Source organism: Hemitrygon akajei, chromosome 16, assembly GCF_048418815.1.
Source record: "Hemitrygon akajei chromosome 16, sHemAka1.3, whole genome shotgun sequence".
NCBI lineage: Eukaryota > Metazoa > Chordata > Chondrichthyes > Myliobatiformes > Dasyatidae > Hemitrygon > Hemitrygon akajei.
Window position 1 is genome coordinate 27,345,806 of NC_133139.1, and position 19,331 is coordinate 27,365,136.

General features: G+C 43.7%; 1 protein-coding gene across 2 annotated transcripts in view; it reads right to left on the bottom strand.

Moving 5' to 3' along the window:
* The window catches only part of map1sa (microtubule-associated protein 1Sa), a 38,032-nt gene that overhangs the window by 15,693 nt on the left and 3,008 nt on the right, over nt 1-19,331 (bottom strand). For both annotated transcript variants that reach the window (XM_073068516.1, XM_073068514.1), the window contains exon 3: nt 3,468-3,550. In XM_073068516.1, the coding sequence (XP_072924617.1) occupies nt 3,468-3,550 (83 nt within the window). The remainder of the gene's footprint in view (nt 1-3,467; nt 3,551-19,331) is intronic.

Sequence of the window (19,331 nt, forward strand, 5' to 3'; positions counted from 1 at the left end):
GCTCATGTTAAGATGTGGAATCAACTTGGGTGGGGATAAAGAAATAGCAAAGATAACAAGAGGATATAAAAGCAAGAAATGGGTAAGAGAAGAACTGCAATAATCACAGGTAATCAGAAAGATTGGATAAATCAAATTGGCAAAGTTAACCTCAAGGAACTCGTACCTTATTTGGGACAAGGCAATGCATTGGTTTCTCAATCAGGGAACAGACCAGCTTACATCTGGCATAATGTAATGAGGCAAGATTAATGTATGACCTCATAGCCAGAAATCCCAGAGTAAAGAGTGATCATGGCATCTTATAATTTCAATTTTAGTTTGATTCCGAAACTCAATGACAATGAGGACAAATGAGGCTGTGGGCAGAGAGAATAAAGGTTAACATGGCAGATCATCAGGAGATATTTTAAGCATTTTTATAAAACTCAGTAAATGTATATTCTAGTGAGAGAGAAGAATGTGACATCATCCACAATCAAGGGAGTTAAAGATGGCATCAAAATGAAAAAGCATACAATTTTGCAAAGATTGGTGGTAAATTAGGTGACTGAAAAATGTTTAGAAGCAGCAAAGGATGATTAAAATAGAATTAACTAGCCATAGACAAGAACAGACAATAGGAGCTACAATAATAAAGAGAAAGGGGTCAACTAACGTAAACGTCGGTTCCTTCAAGAATAGGGCTGAGGAATTAATAATAGCACATCATGAAATGGCAGAGATGATAAATACTTACTTCACACTGGTTTTCTCGGTTGGAAACAAGAAACACCCCAATAACTATAGATAACCAAAAGGGCTATAATGAGGGAAAAGCTCAAAACAAATACTAGAGAAAAGTTATCAGGCAAACTAATGGGGTAAGGAATAGCCTCAGGCTGAACAACCTACATTTAAAGTAAATATACCAACTGTTGAGCGAACTCAGTTGGACTGGAAAACTATACAGTATATTAGGCTAACATCTGCCATTGGGTCTACACAAATCCACTAAACAGGTAATAGCAGGATATTGAGAAAACCATAAGACACTCAAGGAGAGTCAACATGGTTTCATGAAAGGAAACTAGCATTTGACAAATATCTTTGAGCTCCTTGAAGATGTTACAGATAGTGTGGATAAAGGGGAACCAACAGATTTAGTGCATTTGGAAGGTCCCCAGCTACGAGTAAATAGCCCCACTGTCCTGTAGGCAGCCTCAGGAGTGATGAAGGATATGGGAGTAAACCCAGACAGAAAATCCAGAGTGAAGCCCCTAAGGCGGTAGGATGTCACTGAACATCCTCCCGGCAGCTCCTGCAGCCAAGCTGGTGCTTCACTTCACTTTCCTTTGGACTACAGTGGTGAGACTGAGAGGGGGATCTTGACGAGTGGGCACCCCAGGGTCTCCATACCTTCCACCCAGGCTTGTGCCCTGGAGGGGTCACTCACTCCATTGTTCTTCGAGACAGACAGATGCCATCAATTTGGAAGGTGCCACAGAAGCTTACTGCATGTGTCAGGAGGGCATGGGTTAAAGGCAAGGGTGCAGGTAACAGAAAACAGCCAGGATACCTGGGCCATTTTCAGATTAGCAATAAGTACTTACACGTCTCTGTAATTCCCTTTACATCATTGTAAAACCAATACATCTGACTGATATTAAATCTGCTGAGTATTAGTGGGAGAAAGTAGTTGGCAAATAGACAATGCGGGAAAATATGAAGATATCCACTTAGGAAGGAAGAATAAGAAAGCAAATTGTTTCTACATGTAGCAAGAATACAAATTGTTTTTGGACAAAGGGATACAAGAAACTAAAATCATGGAAATGGGAGCAGTGGGCCATGGGCCATCAATCACTTCAAGCTGCTCCGTTCAACAAAATCATGTCTAACCTTCTTCCTGCCAATCGCTAGAAATCAAACAATGCTTTGAAAGATCAAAATTAAGGGGCCTCCATAACACCAGCGAAAAGGAGGAAAAAAAATTTAATTCACAGAAAATTTACTTATCCGAATCCTAAGCAGCCTAACCCTTATTTTGAAACTCTGCCTTTTGTCCTAGACATTTCAGCACAGGGGCACATTCTCCCTTCATTCACCTGGTCAAGCTCTGGTAGAATTAAGCTTCAATGTGTTCAATGTTCTTCTAAACTACAAATACTGTCCCAGTCTACCCAGTCTTCATACCACAAACCCAACATCCCCAAACCAATTGGATGAAAGGTCACTGTACTCCCTCTGTTGCAACTACATCCTTTTCTTGGTAGAATATTAAACTGTACACAATACTCTGGTGTACTGTCTCATCAAGGCCTGTATAACTGCAATAAGACTTCCTTATTAATAATTAAATCCTCTTAATACCATTTAACATGCTCTACATAGCCTCCAAATTTCTTGCTGTCCTTCAGTGATTAAGGTGCAAGTACATAGGTTTCTTTGAACATCAGCTCCACCCTTACCATTTCTATTATTGTATCAAAGTGGATTATCTAATTTTCCATTTTATGTTTTTTTTTAATAAAGTCTCCTTGAAACCCACCTCCAACCACCTTTGTACTCACAACCCACTGACTTTGTCATGTCATTGTTTGCACAGGATTCAGCGTATGAAACACAAGGGGCTGGAATGCACGTACACAACAAGCAGTTCAGATTAAAAGGACAATCGATCTTATTGCAATCAGCAAGCTTAAAAGTAGTAAGAGCTTTTGTTTTTGCAGCCTTACAGCACACAGGTGAGAACGTACTGTATAGTCATCCCGTTCACAGACTCTGCAGAGAAATGTGGGATGGAGGGGTTGAGGTGTAGACAGGGTCAGCTTACACTCAGTGGAGCTTAGAGTAACACTGAAATACAAAATTGCGGGAGATTGACTCAACGGACCACGGGAGATTGACATGATGAATATCAGGTCTTGGTTTCAGAAAAAGGGGGTTCCACTACTCATCCTATTTTGGAATGAGATGAAGAATTGTTTTTCAGAGTGTTCTTCTTCAGAGCGTATGGAGTCAGATTTATTGAATCTATTCAAGGCAGAGATTGACAGATATACAAACTACATGGAAACCACAAGATATAGGTGAGAGTAATAAAGTGGTGTTGAAGTTTGCTTTAGGGGCGATCTTAATTGGAAGGCAGAACAGATTCAAGAGACTGAATAGCTAACTCCTGCTCCAGTTCTCGTATACAAACCAGTTGTTAGCAACTTGGTCAGAAATCACTCGCCTGTGAATGGGATTAATTACAATCAACGTTTCACCTCCAGTCATGCCCATCATAAAGTGGGCATAACTGAAAGAGCTGGTGATAAATCTTCAAGCATCCTACAGCTAAAATGTTAAATGTCATTCAGCCAATCTGTTTGGGGGTTGGGTTTGAAGACAGCTACCACATAAGGACCCACAACATCAAGTGTGAAGATTTCAAGAGGATGTGGAGGGAGAAGATTTGAGGGCAGAGGAGTTGGGTAGATCACCTCAGTGCAGAGTGCCTCGTTGGTGGGGTTTATCAACACCAGAGCTTCCAGCACCTCATCGCTGTGATGGAGAATTTTCTGACCTAAGACACAAAAGAGAAGGAAGACCAAATAAGAGAACATTCAGATTGAACTATTCCATCCCCAGAACTGCTGAGACTTGACCAAACTACACCAGCTGAGACAGAAATTAATTCCAAGGTGCCAGTTCAGGGCAAATCCAACACTAGGCCCCAGCTTTACACAATAAAATATTAGGCTCAAAGGTTCACTTGTACCAGGACCGCGGGCCAGCGCCGCGCAGACCAGGGCCACAACAGACATCACGCACTCAAGCTCACGTGGATATCGATTTAGGGCGAGGCCTATGGACAAATCTTTCACAAAAAGCCTGGTATCAGGAAGTATGAGACTATTAGAATAGGTTCAGTTGATCAGAATTAGATTTACTATCACTGACATATGTCATTAAATTTGTTTAGCAGCAGTACAGTGCAATACAAAATATACTATAAATTACATTAACATATACACAAAATTAGAAGAGCAAAAACAGCGAAAACAATGAGGCAGCATCATGGGTTCATTGTCCATTTAGAAGTCTGATGACAGAGGGGAAACGAGCTTCGTGACTGGCTCTAGCTGCTGTTATTGGACAGAATCTTCCTGCTTCTTCACCACAAGCCTCGTCCCCTCCCCATTAACGAATATCCTCAATTTAACAGCATTAGGTCATGGGAGTGCGGGGGGGGAGGGGCGGGGGAAATGAGGTTAGATGTCAACTCATCTTTTAACAAGCGGCGACGATTCTCGCAGATAGAGGGGTTAGCACTGTGTTGCTTGCCTGTTTGACTTACAAGTTGCTAAACAAAGGAAATGAAATGGGCCGCAGTCCTTCTGACTTGTTCCACCATTCAGTGGGATTGTGAGTCATTGCTGCCTCAACAAACTCTACCCACACTTGGTTCCACAGAGCACTTCCTCCACAAAACCATTTTAGTCCAGCGCACAGTGCTTCTGGGGAAGAGAGCGTGGCTGTGTGTGTGTGGTGAAGTATTTCCTGGCCCCTGAATGGCCTGGCTCACATATCATGTCCTATTGTTTCAAACTGCCCCACAGGGAACCAATCAGCAGAGTTGACCAACCAGATGAAAAACAACACAGATTAAGGGCAAACACATTGCCAGTGTTGTAGTGTAGTTAATATTCCAGTGATAGTGTAAATATATTGCTTGATTAACCGTTCTTTGTTTATACAACTCATTGGGTTATATACAAGCACGCGAATGGCATTCGTCACAACGCCACCACATCATGTGCGAGTGCCTGACTAAAAGAAAAACAAAGCAGACAAGTTATCCTGGCTCCTGTGTTTCTCTTTCGATTGGTTTCCGGAGTTACAAAACATTAACAAGTGTGGCTCTGTATTCACTACCCAATACAAAACTGCTTAATCTGGGAAGACAATCAGGATCCCCACTTTTAGACTGGTTGATGGGAAACTGAGAAATATTCAGCTGAGGGAAACCCGAGATTAAACAAGGAGCAGTACTGGAAACAAAAAGTAACTTTTCAGGTTAAATCAACAGGAGTTAGACATGAAACAATGTTTCCCACTCCATAGATGCCGCTTGACCTGCTAAACATTCCCACCATTTATTATCAGGTCCACCTGTGGAGTACCAGGAGGTACAAGTCTGTCATTGAATAACAAAGGTATGGAGTAGCTATTTGCTGCTAGTGGGTACTAGACAAAGAAAACTAATAGATATTCAAATACAATCAAATTCATTCTAAACACCCACCTACTGTGGTTTCTACATGCAGCTTGATTGTTAGTAACCAAAGGCCTCTTATGCTCCCTACTCGCATACGTAGCTGGAAAGATCCAGCATCTGCTGGCACATGTACAAGCTGAAGGCAGAACCTCTCTCTCCAAGAAACTGACTGGAGTCAACAACAAGAATACTTCCTTCTCCCTCCGCCAAGATCAAGTCCCCACCAGCCCTCCGCGACCTTGTCAGCTCAGAAACCCCCACCTTCCCCAATTAAAGGCACCAGAGCAGTGTCCCAAAACCCACAATTTTGCAAAGGAGCAGAAACAAGACCATTCAGCCCATCAAGTGTTCTAATATTTGATCATGTAAGAGGGGTGTTTTCGTGTCAGTCATTTGGGAGGAAGGAAAGACATTGAAGAAGATATTTGAGCCCTGTGCCTCACCACAATCCCAGTTCAAAATTATTCATTTCAGTCAAAGGTGTACATTTACCAGTGTTCAATGGGCTCGAGGCATCTCTAGGCCAGTTCCACGTGTCATGTTTATTTGGCCTCTCCTAAAAATATCTCTGCTATTTCCCTCAATTACATCCTGTGAGAGAGAGTGCCACATTGTCCCAATTCCTTGGGGAAAGTCTTCACGCGAAATTCCATATGTATATACTGGTAACTGAAAATTGATGGCTTAGATCACACCCTGGAGGGAAGAAGCTTTTCTTTATTTACCAGCCAGTAAACAGAAGGTTATAATGAGCCCCAGGAACATGAACAGACCATAGATCAATAGGGATCCTGTCCCTGTATAACAATCCAAGTCAGCTTCTTAGTGTATTCCTGCAGGGAGGAGTGACTTTATTCTACAATGGTTCAGGCACAGCAGGATTGCCCATCTGTACAGAAAGGTTACTTGTAGACCTTCAGTTTATCATTAAGCAGCTTTGTGCTGCAGTGGAATTAAAGGAACACCTTCAAAATACAGGAGGAGCTCAGCAGGTCTACAGAACTGAATAAAGAGCCAATATTTTGATCGGGGACCTTTCATCAGGACCTGACCTGTTGACTTCCTCCAGTGCAGGGTGCATGGATCACAGAGTTAAAGTGATTGCGTGCATGTGTTACTCTAGATTTCCACCATCTGCAGAATCTCTTGTGCTGGCAGATTCAAAGGACCTGCATTTCAATAGATCTTTCAGGCTCAATGATTTTCCAAAACAATTTACAGGTGGTACATTCCAAGCCCTGGAAATGAGCAAACTCCAGTCAGAACGCACACAGTTCAACTCACAGAATATACCATTGTTTCTGTGATGCTGAACGAGGAGCAACGATTGGCCAACACCCTGAGAGCTCCCAAGCACTTCACAGTAGAACCGGTGGTGCACGTTTTACAACACCCGGAAGAGGATATGGGCTTGATTTAATACTGAAAACGGAAGCACATACAAGGTTCCCTCTGCACTGAGTCAGAGTACACTGGGGGTTATGAAAAGTTAACCCACCGGCAGCCGACTCGGTACGATCTGTCACTCAAGTTAGAAAATATCTAGAAAGCGACAGTCAAAAGTAAATTTACTATTGAAGTACATACATCACCATGTACTACCTGGAGATCATTTTCCTGTAAATGCCTGTATGAAAATGAAATACAACAGAATTTATGAAAAAAGTATCTAGAAATAAAGACTAGTAAACAACCAGTGTGCAAAAGACAAACTGTGCAAATAGAAATTTAAAAAGTAAATAATATTATAGAGTCCTTGAAAGTGGTTGCAGAAACCAGTTCTGTCCTGAGGTGAGTGAAGTCATCCACGTTAGTTCAGAAATTGCTCCCAAACCTGGTGGTGCGGGACCCACAGCTCTGTCCCTTCTGCCTGATGGCAGGGAGCAAGAAAAGAGCATGGCCTGGACACTGGGGGTCCTTCATGATGGACGCTGCTTTCCTGTGGCAGTTCAGTGTAAATATTGCTCTGTGGCAGGGACAGCCTGAGGGTGGAGGGAGTTTGGATCGCAGAGTCAAGTTTATTAAGATGACAGGAGTGGAAAGATACAAAAGTACACATGGAACAGTATGCATTACACTGCCTCCATATTACATTTCACAAGAACAAAGACAAAATGTTGACCCCAGGACAATTGAAGTTAGGAGAGGCGCCACAAAGCTTGATCGTTGTTTTAAACAGCCTTTTAAAAAGGGTAGGCTGTGTGATGGAAAAGTTGAGGGAATACAGGGCCTCACTCGCAGAGCAGCTGAAAGTATAAATGTCGCTAGTGTTGGAGCAAAAGAAATTCAGGATCTAACGGTCTGGAATTGCAGTCTGCTGATCCAAGATAGTGAGCAAGTCTTAGGGAATTATATACTTTAACACTATAAAGAGTTAGCGTCTGAAAACAGAAATATGACCAAACTTGGAGCACAGGATAACTGATTTGAAGGGTGGGGAGAAAGGCTGAAAATGTGGATGAGATTTTTAAGTTCAATAGTTCAATGATATTAAACAAGGGATTAATATTGGCCAGAATGTCAAGGGCAACATCTGTTTTCTTAACAAATAATGGCGGAGGGAGTCAAGAGGAGCTGATTGCTTGCCGATCATCAGCCATCCCAATGAGAGTAACCATATATAGGTCCCAGTTACCTTCCTATATTCCTAACCAAACCCGACTCCCACCCCCTGAGTCTACCATGCAGCTACACACTCGGAATTTACGTTTGGGGTGTGGAGCACCGTACAGTCACAAGGAGGACATGTGAAGTCTACACTGTCACCACTGCAGGGTAGAAATGAACACCATTGTGTTCATTGCGTTGGGAGGTAGCAACTCTATTTGAGTGATCGTGCAGCTAGACCCTTCCACGCGTGTCCAGCAGATGATTCCCTGATACAATGCTTTAGCGGAAATAAGATCGTGAAGAGTAGCAATATCCTGGATTGAATTTTAATAAAGGAGGCCTTGAACTGAGCACCCCTCGGAGAGTCTGCCAGTTGATTCTAAAATCAAAGCCAGTATCAGTCAGTAAATGGGTCTTTGCAAACACATGGTTGGCAGGATTTCAAAGTACTTCATGTATGAGGGTAGAATGGGAGTCATTCAAATAGGCAAGTCCAAATTCAGCTAGGCATTTAACAAATTAAATGCCAGTTTAGAACCACTGGCTCTCCCGAGAGAGCTCAGGCCAACCATTCTCGCCGTTAGCTGGGGGTGGGGGGCTGTGAGAGTAGAACACATGCTTATGGCCAGACTGGAGATGAAGCTGGGGACTATTAAGAGAGCAAGAGGTTCTGCAGGCGCAGGGAAACTTGAGCAGCACACAATGTTGGAGGAACTCAGCAGGTCAGTCGGCACCTATGGAGAGAAATGAACAGTCGGCATCGTGGCCCTCTGCCTTAGCAGTTGCCCAAAACGTCGACTGTTCATTTCCCTCCATAGATACGATCTTACCATTAGATATAGGAGCAGAATTAACCCATTTGGGTTAATGAGTCCCCAATCTGCATTTCAATGTGGCTGATAATTTTCCTCACAGCCCCAACCTTCTGCCTTCTCACCATATCACTTCATGCCCTGACCAATCAAAAATCTAATCAATCTCTGCCTTAAATAAACCTAAAGATTTGGCCTGCACGGCTGCCTGGGCAAAGTATTCCACAGATTCATCACCCCTGGCTAAAGAAATTCCTCATCTCCGTTCTAAAAGGACACCCCCCCCCCCCCATTCCGCGGCTTTGTCCACTGGTCTTACTCTCCAACCACAGGAAATATCCTCTCCACATCCACTCTATCAAAGCATTCACCATTTGATAGGTTTCAATGAGGTCACCCCTCATTCTTCTGAGTTCTAGTGAATACAGGCCTGAGCCATTAAACGCTCTTCATATGACAGATCATTCAATCCTGGAATCATTTTTGTGAACCTCCTTTGAACCTGGCAGCCAACCATTAAAAGTTCCCTTTATTCCCTCCTGTCAATCAGCTACTGCTTTATCCATGCTAGAATCTTTCCTGTAATACCATGGGCTCAGAGCTTGTTTAGAAGCCTTGTGTGTGACATCTTGTCAAAAGCCTCCTGAAAATCCAAGTACACAAAATTGACCGATTCTCCTTTATCTATCCTGCTTATTACTAATTTTTTTTAAAAAAAAGAATTCCAACAGATTTGTCAGACAAGATTTTCCCTTGAGGAAACCATGCTGACTGCGCCCTTTTTTACCATGGGCCTCCAAGTACGCAGACACATCATCCTTAACAATCGGCTCCAACATCTTCCCAATCACTGAGGTCAGACTAACTGGCCCACAATTTCCTTTCTTCTGCTTCTCTCCATTCTTGAAGAATGGAGTGATATTTGCAATTTTCCAGTCTTCTGAAACAACTCCAGAAACTAGTGATTCCTGAAAGATCATTAATAATGCCTCCTCAATCTATTCAGCCTACTCTTTCAGAAAACACCTGTCCCGGACCCTGATCTATCTTCAGACCTTTCAGTTTCCCAAGAACCTTCCCTCTAGTTATGGTAACTTCACACTTCATGACCCCTGACATCTGGAACTTCCACCATACTGTTATTGTCTTCCACAGTGAAGACTGATGCAAAATATTTATTCAGTTCATTCATTTCCTTGTGGCCCATTACTACCCCTCCAGCATCATTTTCCAATAATCCAATATCCACTCTCAGTTCTTTTACACTTTATGTACCTGAAGAAACTTCTGGTATCCTCTATTACTGGCCATCTTACTTTCATATTCTACCTTTACCTTATTAATGATTTTTTTTAGTTGCTGTCTGTTGGTTTTTTAAAAGCTTCCCAATCTTCTAACTTTCCACTAATTTTTGCTTTATTATATGTCCTCTTTTTGACTTATGTTGACTTTGACTTCTCTTGTTAGCTATGGTTCTGTCATCTTTCCTTTAGAATACTCCTTCCTCTTTGGGATGTATATATCCTGTGTCTTTTTGAATTGCTTCCACAAATGTCAGCTGTTGGTGCTCTGCTGTCATCCCTGCCAGTGTTCTTTTCCAACTTAGCAGCTGGAATTCTGGCCAACTCCTTTCTCATGTCTCTGTAATTCCCTTTACTCCACTGTACTACCAATACAATTGGCTTTAGCTTACCCTTCTCAACTTTCAGGGTGAATTCGATCTTATTATGATCATTTTCCCTGACAGGTTCTTTTACCTTAAGCTCTCTAAAAAGCCATTTAACACAGGCACTCTAGAAACTTCCCCTCCTGAAATCCAGCACCAACCTGATTTTCACAATCTACCATCGTATTGAAGTTCCCCATGACTACTGTAACACTGTCTTTTTGGCATGCATTTACTATCTCCCATTGTAATTTGCGGGCCACATCCTTACTACTGTTTGTGGGTCCATATACAACTTCCATTAGGGTCTTTTTAACCTTAACAGTTCCTTAGCTCTATTCCAATGATTCATCACCTTCCAATCCTATGCCAGCTCTTTCTAATGATTTGATTTCATTTTTTACCAACACAGCATTGCCACCCCCTCTGCCTTCCCACCTGTCCTTTCAATATAATGTGTATCCTTGGACATTAAGCTCCCAGCTATAATGTTCTTTCAGCCATGATTCAGTGATGCCTACATCATACTTGCCAATCTGTAACTGTGCTACAAGTTCACCTACCTTACTCTGTACACTGCATGCATTCAAATATAACACCTTCAGTCCTGTATTCACCCCTTTTTGATTTTGCCCGCCTTTTACATTGCAACTCACCCTGCTGACTGCAATTTTGCCCCATGAACAGCCTCGCCCAACTACACATTGCCTCTGTTTGTAAACCAGCTACCTTATCTTCAGCAGTATTATCTGCCTTCCCTGTGCTTTGAAATATATGCAGCTCAGAACATTAACTGCACCATGCTCAATCTTTTGATTCCTAACCTTGTCTGAGGTCTTACCAACATCTGCTTCCACAACCTCTCCACTAACTGTTCTGGCACTCTGGTTCTCTAGTTTAAACTGCAACCGTGCAGCATTAACAAACCTTCCTACTAGGCTATTAGCCCCCCGCCTCCAGTTCAGGTGGAAACCATCCCTTCTGTACAGGTCCCACGTTTGCTGGAACAGAGTCCAATGATCCAAAAATCTCAGCTCCTCCCTCCTACACCAACTCCTTAGCCAGGTATTGGCGTGTATAATCTTCCTCGTTCTGGCCTTACTCGTTATCCTGAGATACAACCCTGATGATCCTGCCCTTTAACTGAGCACCGAACTCCCTATGCAGAACCTTGTCACTTGTCCTACCCATGTCATTGGTACTTACATCGACTATGACCTCTGGCTGTTCACCCTCCTACTTAAGAATGCTAAGGACTCGATCAGAGATATTTCGGACACTGGCACCCGGGAGGCAATATACCATCCGCGAATCTTGTTCCTGGCCACAGAACTGCCTGTCCATTGCCCTAACAAATCCCTTATCATAATAGCGTGCCTCTTCTCCCCCTTTCCCTTCTGAGTCAAAGGGCAGACCCAGTGCCAGAGACTCAACCACTGTGACTTTTCTCTGTTCGGTCAGCCCCCACCACACCAAAAGTATCCAAAGTGATAAACCTGTTAAAGGGGATGGTCCTTCTAAGATACAAGATTAGATATAGGAGCAAAATTAGGCCACTCGGCCCATCAAGTCTGCTCCACCGTTTCCTCATGGCAGATCCATTTTTCCTCTCAGCCGCATCCTCCTGCTTTTCCTCATATCCCTTCAAGCCCCGACAACTCATGAATTTTTCAACCTCAGCCTTAAATATACACAAAGACTTGGTCTTCACAACCATCTGTGCAAATGAATTCCACAGATTCACCACTCTCTGGTTAAAGAAATTCTTCCTCATCTCCTTTCTAGAAGGATGCCCCTCTACTCGGAGGATGTGTCCTCCGGTCCTAGACCCTCCCACCATTGGAAACATCCTCTCCACATCCACTCCGTGAAGACCTTTCACCATTCGATAGTTTTCAATGAAGTTGCCCTACATTCCTTATGAATTCTAGTGATTACAGGCCCAGAGCCATCAAAAGCTCTTCATATGACAAGCCGTTCAATCCTGGAATCATTTTTGTGAACCTCCTTTGAACCCTCTCCAGTTTCAGCACATCCTGTCCAAGAAAAGCGGCCCAGAACTGCTCACAGTACTCCAAGTGAGGCCTCGACAGTGTCTTATGAATTCTGAACATTACATCCTTGCTTTTATATTCTAGCCCTCTTGAAATGAATGCTAACACTTGGGTGCTGAGTTCCTCCAGCATTTTGTGTGCAACTATTAAAGCACAAGAAAGTCAATCTGATGGTTGTAGGTGGCAAACTAAAGGAGTTACACTTTAATGCAGTTCAATGTCTCACGCAGATCGCTGCAATGTCACACTGGAGAATAGAAGGGAAGAAATCAGGGATTCCATGGGAGAGGCAGCAAGATGCTGACGCCACGAGACACTGGAGCAGAATTAGACCATTTAGCCCATTATGGCTGGTCTGCCATTCCATTTATTACCCCTCTCAACCCCATTCTCCTGCCTTCTCCCGGTATCTTTTGACATCCTTACTCAAACACCCATCAACCTGCTCTTTAAACACAGTAGATTCCAGTTAATTGGGACACATTGGGACCAGTACTTTTTGGCCCAATTAAGCAGCTGCCAGGTAGCTGAAGTTTCAGGGGAATAGATAAAAGAGTGTAAAAAAGACGAACTACAATAAAACTGAGTAATTAATTATGTATTTAAATGAAATTTGGAACAAATTAGAATGTTATAAATACTACTACTGTACTATAAAATTGCATTGGATACTAATCGTTACCAACGGAAGAATTCATTATTTTGATTGACTGAACAAAATTAAATCTTTTCATGGCATCTGGCATGGTTAGGAAATTCTTTTAAAGTTAAAATACAAAACATTGTCAAAAATCACCGCGTTTGCATTGCCGTCCGTCAGCCCAAGTGGAAAACATAACAAGCACGTCCAACTGATGCTATTTAAAATCTGCTCTAAGCAGTATCATGTCTAACGGCCACACAAGTGCATGCAACTGACGCTAGTTAGAAACTGTTCAGTAAGTCTCCTGTCCCAAGAGTCGCATGGTATCAAATAAACAAAGGGAATCCCGGCTATTTTCTCAATTAAGTGTTTGTTCCTTAACCAGAATCCACTGTATACCCAACGACGTGGCCTCCACAGCTGTCTGTGTCAATGAATTCCACTGATTCATCACCCTCTAGCTAAATAAATTCCTCGTAAAGGGAGGAACTCTAAAGAGATGTCCTTCTATTCAGAGGATGTGCCCTCTAGTCCTATACTCTCCCACTATTGGACACACCCTCTCCACATCCATGAGTGATGAGAGCTTGGATGTGATCTCAAGCGACGGTGTAGCTCCAGATTGTCAGGCACCTGCTCCTGGTGTTACAGCAGGTAAGACGATAGGACTGCAACTGGAACTGACATTGCAGTGAGCAAAGCACCAGATTCATTGTCTTTCTATATTAAAATAAATTGACTTTTTTTGTATATACTTTGTCTCCAGCTCATTCCAGTTACAGAATTCAGTCTGGAAATTAGCCTGCATGAATAGGAAGCATCGACGTAGGCAAACACTGAAGCAAAGGGGTTTGGTGCTGATAAAGGTGGCAACGTTTACAGGCTGGGTTCCAGGATAAGAACTTTCACTGCAGACCTTCCTGCCGTGTCCAGCATCCCTCACCAGATTTTACATCTCTGCAGTATTTTTACTGTGCACTGCAAGCTTTTGGCTCATTCTCTCACTGAAAGGTTTGCTTAAACCCACGTGCACTTGGTGAACAGAACATTCTCTGTGACTCTCAGTCTAATTTACCAGATCAGATTCAGCATTCTCTCCCCATTCCACCCCCAGGGCCTCTGCTATTTGTAAAGTCATCCAAAGGCTGCACCAAATGATATTTCTATCACTTGGGACACACAGACACAAAGATCTATTCACATCAGATACTTGTCCAGCCCTCAGTATTTCACCCTGTGCCTTGGCCAGACTTCAGAACAAAGTTTACAAGGCCTCAATGTGAAGAGATAAGAATGTTTTAAAGCAAACAAATTGCTTTTTTACTTTCTTTAATCTTTTGTGAACCAGAACACACAGAAAAATTTCACAATCAATGCTATTCTAGTAAAGACAGTTATAATGTTGAAACCTCCCAGGCAACTTGCATGCAGGAAGATCTCTCAAGAGCAATGACAACACCCCATTTTATAGCAATGTTGACTGAGGGGTAACATTGCTCAGGAATTCTTGGGGCTGCAAGGACAGGGTGTGGAAGGAAGAGCTCCATGATCTTCCTCCACAGTGTAGCAGTATCTTGGCACAATTAATTGACTCTACCAAGGAGCAGTGACTTTGTCTGGCCACCCTAGCCAAGGTCAACCCATGTCAAGCTGCAGGTCTGATTAACATACCTGGTTGGGTGTTGAGGGACTGTGCTGCCCAATTAACTGAGGTTCTAACAACCATCATCAGCATCTCTACAGAACAGTCCACTGGCCCCCTCAGGCTTCAAGGCAGCCACCATCAGCCCCGTGTCCAAGAGGGCCACAGTAATCTGCTTTTATGACTACTGTCCAGTGGCACTGAAGACAATAATGAAGTGCTTTGGGCAGCTGGTTACGGATTGCATTAAATCCCATCTTCCTGCTACACTGGGCCCTTTCCACCGCACAAATCAGTCCACTGACGATGCATAGCCTCCACACTCCACTCTGTCCTATCCCACCTGGAAAATGGTGCCTCTAACACTAACACTTTAGCTCGTCATTTAATACGAACCACCCTTCAGAAGCTGGTGGGTAAACTGCCTTGTTGGGTCTCAACACACCCCTCTGCAACATCTCTGGCTCCATCGCACTGCTGACACATGTCTGGACGGCTAGATCCAGTTCCAACTGGATCAAGCTCACGGAGTGGTTAGCCTCAACAACGATGATGAGAGGGTGTACAGAGAGTGTCTGGTAGAATGGTATGAGCACAGCAACTTGAGTCTCAACGTGGACACGGTTAAAGAGATTATTGTGGATTTTATGAAGTACAAGCCGACCTCTCCTCACTGCACTTAAATGGCTCCTCCACAGAGCTGGAAGCATAAAAGTTCCTGAGAGCGTACACAATGGACAATGTCACCTGACTTCTCAACGCCACCTCCTTAGTCAAGAAAGCACAGCAGCGTCTCTCTCCATTTCCCGAGGAGAGTGAGGTGAACAAGGCTTCTGCCCTCCCGATCTGACCAATTTTTACAGGAGCACCATTGAGTGTATCCTGAGCAGCTGCATCAGCTGGTGTGGGAGTTACAAAGGCACCTGCACACATGACCCTACAAAGGATTGTGAGGAATGCTGAGGGAAGCATCAGTTCTCTCTTCCACCCATCTCAGATACAGGATATGCTGGGCCCTGAGCATCGCCAATGATCCCTCACATCCGTTCAATCTCCTTGAACCCCTACCATCAGGCAGGAGGTACCATAGCGTTAGGACAAGGACTATCAGGATGGAAAACAGTTTTTTGCCCCCCCAGACTGAGAGCACTGAACTCCCTGCTACCACCCAGGTCTCACCAGAAATGAAGCACCAGTAGTGTCGCACCATTTACTTTTTAAACTCGTGCTGTAAATGCACCTTATTGTTTATTTGTGGTACTATTACTTTATGTGTTGTGTGTGAGTTATTTGTGCTGTGTTGTGAACCTTGGTCCAGAGGAACGTTGTGTCATCTGATAGCATACACGTGTACAATTGAAATGCCAATAAACTCAAACTAATTGTAGTCACCATTCTTGCCACCCAACGCCTCTTACAAGTTGTCTATACCTTGCCAATGATGAGGACACCAATGGAAAGATCACAATTTATTGCTCTTCCCTTTGGATGTCGCTGAGGAACTTTGAACTGCACCAATTCCTTCGGAGAAGGTGCTCGTGCAGCATTTCCCCTGCAGCAAGGTGCTGGGTGAAACGAGCAGGGAGGGCTGGTAGATAGGATGTCAAGTGGACTGCTCAGTCCCCAACACTGTTGAGCTTTGAGTGCCATCAACGCTGGATTCTTCTAGTGGAGGATGTTCCATCACACCCCTAGCTCTCACCTTGTAAATGTGGGGAGCAATGCAACAAACCACATGATACACAGCCTATAACCTGGTCACGTAGACACAAAGTTGCTCGAGCTTTTGGTTGATTACAATCAGCAGGATATCGATTGTGTGGCGGTGGGGAAGGGGAAGGTGGGGATGTTGATTGTCATTAGTGACAAGAACATCTTGTTCAGACAGTCAATAAGAGATTGTGAAGCATGTTATTCAGAACTTAAAGTGCACCTAAATGCTGCCCAAACTTTACTGTGCATGAGCAAGGATGAGTATTAGCCGAGTTACAAAAAAAAGCTAATGAATAAACCAAATACAAATAAAGCTGACAACGGAAAGAGCATATATGAACATCTGCAATTCTGATATGGACACAAAGAAACTGAAAATAGCTTGACTTAGGTTTGAGGCATCTTTGTTGTCAACAGGTATGACCAACCTGTGGAGAGTTTTCCCTCACATCCTGGAACTTTTCCTTATTACCTCAAATCTACATCTTCTCTTACCCCTTCCATCATGAGACAAGGTTGGCTAGAGTCTCGATCATATATGTCAAACTCAAGGCCCGCGGGCCAAATCCGGCCCGCGGTGGAATTATCTTTGGCCCGCGAGATAATATCTAATTACTATTAAAGCTGGCCCCAGTAATCGAAGCACCTATGGCGTATGATATGGCTAATGCTGAGTTTATTCAGGTACCAGGTTTTCAGGGTTTTTAGTGTTTATTCGGCAGTCTTGCTCGGCAGTCTTCTTCATAAGAAACGGAATTTGTAAAGTGAAACACTTTGTAGTTATAGCAGAGACTGAGACACATGAGAGCAGGCTGAAAAAACGGAGGCAACGAAAGCTGTGTTCGCACGCGTCCGACTGATCCGGCCCGCATGAAGCTGCATTTTGCTCAATCCGGCCCGTGACCTAAAATGAGTTTGACACCCCTGGTCTAGATTGATGAGTCTCGTGTCAGGTTACACAGGAACCCCATTAGGACTGGATACTTAATTTGCAGGAAGCCTCCATGGCTAGACAACTGAAGGCCAAAATGTGACCACATCATTCTTAATTGCTTCTTTACTTGCAAGGACAGCATTAATTACTTGCTCCTGAGCACCCCCAGACAACAAATGGCTCCCTTGGTGTTTACAAGGCCAAAGAACCAGCATATTGCCACGGCCCTGGTGTCACTCACTGGCTAGACTGGGTAAGACCAGTCACCAGTAAGCCAGCTATGTTTCTACTGACACTGCAACCACTGTTACGCACACTATATTTCAAGTTTAAGTCCCCCAGCTGATGTGGTGGGACTTGACAGCAATCAACAGCATTGCCCTCTAGATTGATTCCCCAGTAATACAACCACCGTGATACCATGTCCATCTTGAGCTCCTGTATCAGGTTCACCACCACAAAGGCAGTTTGTCCTTACTTTCCTCTTTCTCACTCTCATCATGGATGAGCACCAACAAGTTCTGACTTTAGAATCTACAGCCAACAGGACAGGTGACCCTCCCATGACCCACAGCTCACCTCCTCCCCCCCCACCCCCAGATTTCAATGCAGGGACAGCCCACTGAATGTTGTGTCAGAGAACTTAAATTGTTCAATGCACCAGCAGTGTTTCTTGCCTGTGGTACAGAGGCACTTGTACAGCTAACTACTCTTGCCAAAATGATTGTTGGAAAAGTGCCAGTATTTATTTCACTTTAAGGCAGGTTGATAGTTGAATAAAGCTGCCCTCCAATAGGAAGCCAAAATGTGGGATTGAACAGTCGGCTCCAATGTTAAGATTGCTATATTTGGTACAACCTTATACTGCTTGCAAGGTTTTTTTTTGTGGCGTCTGTAAGTGCAGACCTGGCATGCGTAGTCATTGGAAGTCTGTCCACCCAAGGACATTTCTGAACTGAACACTGCTCAGTGCCTTTTCGAGCTGTACCAACAGGGTGGAGAAGCAGCCACAAGAAAACATTAGGACAATAATTCAAGCGGGCAAGATGCCCAACATTCCTTCCTGAGTCACAGTCTGAACACCTGCCTCCAACACTCAGGCCTCTGGCATTGGCAACCCCCTCCTCCCCATTTCATTATAAAAAGTTGAATCTATGAAACTTTCTACGGACTTTTAATGATTCTCATGTCCCAAAGACCTTTACAGCCAATAAACTGTTGGAAGTGGGGTTGCAATGTAGGAAAAGCTGTCAATTTGTGAAGGAACTTCTGTCAACAACCACGTTTTAGTGAAGTTGGTATAACATTGACAACTCCATTTCTTCAGGTACCGCCAGTGGACTTGACCAGACAGACCCTTTGCTTTTACATCGTATCTGAAGCACTGCACCTCGGGCAGTGCTGCTCTCAGGACCTCACTGGAGCGGTGGGCTTGATTTGACGCTTCCTCTTGACTCAAAAGCGCAACCAAATGAGCGACAGGCGCACCGGGATACGTAGGAAAATAAACGTCCCCACAGACATGTCACATGGTATTTCTCACGGCCACTATTCATGGATGCACAGAACATTCCCCAAGGAAAACAAAGAAACCAAAAAAAGAAACAAAAGCAGAAAGCTGCATAGCACGTCAAGCCCGCCGTTCAATACTGCAGACCACAGGGTTGCCGCTTTATTGGGATTTTCAGTCCCTAGCTGTTCTTATAAAATAAAGATTGCATGGCAGCATTCTGAAGACCAAGCACAACCCCCCCTTGCTAATATGTATCCCCAAATACACAAGAGATTCTCTAGATGCTGGAAATCCAGAGGAACACACACCAACTGGAGGAAGTCAGGTCGGGCAGCATCCTTGGAAAGGAATACAGCGTTGTTATTTTGGGCCAAGACCTAGTCCTTTAGGGTCTTGGCCCAAAAAGTCGACACTTTATTCCATTCCATGGATGCTGTCTGACCTGCCGAGTTCCTCCGGCATTTTGTGCGTTACCCCAAATCACCTCTGTCATTCAATC